Source organism: Colobus angolensis, unplaced genomic scaffold, assembly GCF_000951035.1.
Source record: "Colobus angolensis palliatus isolate OR3802 unplaced genomic scaffold, Cang.pa_1.0 Scaffold122, whole genome shotgun sequence".
Classification (NCBI taxonomy): Eukaryota; Metazoa; Chordata; class Mammalia; order Primates; family Cercopithecidae; genus Colobus; species Colobus angolensis.
In genome coordinates this window covers 30,615-33,260 of record NW_012113364.1, presented here as the reverse complement: position 1 = coordinate 33,260, position 2,646 = coordinate 30,615, and the positions used below count along the sequence as shown (strand labels likewise).

Below are 2,646 nucleotides of genomic sequence, written 5' to 3'. Positions count from 1 at the left end.
CGCCGCCGCCGCCATTAAGGGCGGGTTGCCTTTCGGAACGTCCTACTCCCGAGGGCCTGGGGAAGGGAGGCCACCCGGCCGCAGCGGGAGGTGGCACCCCGGCACACCCCGGCGCCCCGAGGCGAGGCTCCCCCGAACCCCGGTCCCCGCGGGCAGGACCAGAGGTGTGAGGGTGGGGGTGGGGAAGCCTTGCCGCGGGGGCACTGGTCGTACGCACGGAGCGCGCATTCCTCTCCTTCCTGATTGGCCGAGCAGGGGTGTGCGTGACGTCACGCTCCGCCCGGCGTACGTGGGGCGCTCGCGCTGCGTGCGGACGCGCTTGATTGGTTAGGTGGGGGGACGGGGCCGCCGCTGTTACCAGGCAACTGCGCCTCGGATCCGCCCCCTGACGTCACGCTTGTCCAGAGGCCCAGGTTGTGGGTTTTGTCCGTCGACATGGTACTCGCGACGGTCTCCGGGGATCTGTTTGTTGGCGAAAAACCAATCCAGACTCCCAAGGAAAAAGGCCGAGGCCCGGGAATTTCCCGTTGCAATTCTAGTTTCGAGTTCAAGGGGGAAAAAGGCTCGCAGGGCTGTATTCTCCACCCCTCAAGCCCACGCTGTCTTGTTTCTTAATAACAGCGTCGTTGAGATCCATTGTAAAATTCACCTTTTAAGAGTGAATAATTCAGTGCACAGAGTTGTGCAACCTTTGCCACTAATTGCAGAACGTTTTCAGCACCCGAGGAGAAGAAACTCCAATCCCATTAGGCCGTCATTCCCCGGTCCCCACCCTGTCCCTACCCCCAGCCGCTGGCAATCACTTTTGTCTCCATGGATTTGCCTATTCTGGACATTTCGTGTGGTTAGAACCATCCCAAGTTTTTTGTGTGTCTGGCTTCTTTTCTTCTTTATGGCTGAATAAAAATCCATGATATGAATACACAGCATTTTGATTTTCCATCCATTGATGGCTATTTGGGTCATTTCCACCTTTTGGCTGTTATGAATAATACTGGTATGAACTTTGGTGTACACGTTTTTGTGCGGACATTTGTTTTCAATTCTCATAGGTGTATACCAAGGACTGGAATTGCTGGGCCAAGCTTTGTGTTTTAAGGAAAATAAAAAATCGTGTTTTAGGTTCGTGCTGGTAATTTGAAGTAAGCAGATGTCTAGATATAAGCTTGGAAACTGGCCAGTTGGAGATTGCTCACGGCTGCAATTGAAGACTCCAGCAGCCTTTTCTCCTCTTTGCTTCCATTTGGAGAGGAAGGCATCATAGGCTGTGTGACTTCCGTGGACGCGGAGCTTGGCACCAGCTTGCAGTTGGGATCAATCTTCAGTGGCGATTTGGAGTGGGTCACGGTTCTTCCTGCCTGTCTGCCTGTTTAGTCCCTGACGTCTGCTCCCCAGGGCCCTGGCTCTTCCCCCACGCCTTCAGCCTGCACAGTCCCTTCTCTCATTCTCAGGCTGCAGAACCTGGAAGTACAGTTTTCCCCCCTTACCCGCTGTTTCAGTTACCTGAGGTCATCCGTGGTCTGAAAATATTACATGGAAAATTCCAGAAATAAACAATTCATAAGTTTTAAATTGCACGCTGTGATGAAATCTCGCGCTGTGCAGCCTGGCAGTGAATCGTCCCCTTTGTTCAGCGTCCCCACGCTGTGGGCGCTCCGCACCCATAGTCACTTAGTAGCTGGCTCGGTTATCAGATCGACTATCACAGTGTCCCAGTGTATGTGTTCAAGTCACCCTTATTTTCCGTCATAATGGCCCCAAAGCACAAGAGTAGTGATGCTGGGAATTTGGATAGGCCAAAGAGAAGCCGTAAAGTGCTTCCTCTAAGTGAAAAGGTGAAAGTTCTCGACTTAATCAGGAAAGAAAAAAAATCCTATGCTGAGGTTGCTAAGATCTACGGGAAGAATGAATCTTCCATCCGTGAAATTGTGAAGAAGGAAAAAGAAATTCGTGCTAGTTTTGCTGTCTCACCTCCAACTGCTAAAGTGACGGCCACAGTGCGTGATAAGTGCTTAGTTAAGATGGAACAGGCACTGCATTTGTGGGTGGAAGAGATGAACAGAAAACGTGTTGCCATTGACAGCAACGTGTTGCGCCAGAAAGCCTTGAGCCTATACCAAGACTTCAGCAAGGGATGCTCTGAAACTGACACCAAGCCATTTACTGCGAGTAAGGGATGGTTACACAGATTCAGGCATAGATTCTCACATCATTACAAGAAGAAGAAGAAGGGTAAGTACGTTACAACAAGTTATATTGAGAGAGAGAGATCGAGAGAGAGAGAGAGAGATCACATTCACATAACATTACAGTACTTGATATTCTATTTTATTGTTGTTACTTTCTTACTGTGCCTAATTTATAAATTAAAATTCATCATAGATGTGTATGTATAGGTTGAACATCTCTAATCCAAAAATCCAAAATTTGGTCTGTTCCAAAATCCAAAACTTACTGAATGCTGACCCGATGCAAGTTGAAAATTCTATACCTGTCACCTTTGCCTTTTTTTTTTTTTTTTTTTTTTGAGACAGAGCCTTGCTCTGTCACCCAGGCTGGAGTGCAGTGGCGCGATCTCAGCTCACTGCAACCTCCGCCTCCCGGGTTCAAGCGATTCTCCTGCCTCAGCCTCCCGAGTAGCTGGGA

The 2,646-nt window shown here is 49.7% G+C and overlaps 1 protein-coding gene across 1 annotated transcript in view; it reads left to right on the top strand.

The window, feature by feature from the left end:
- Positions 1-886: 886 nt before the first annotated feature.
- The window catches only part of LOC105504560 (tigger transposable element-derived protein 1-like), a 26,823-nt gene continuing 25,063 nt past the window's right edge, over positions 887-2,646 (top strand). The window contains exon 1 of the mRNA XM_011932048.1: positions 887-2,232. Within this exon, the coding sequence (XP_011787438.1) occupies positions 1,752-2,232 (481 nt within the window). The 5' untranslated portion in view covers positions 887-1,751. The remainder of the gene's footprint in view (positions 2,233-2,646) is intronic.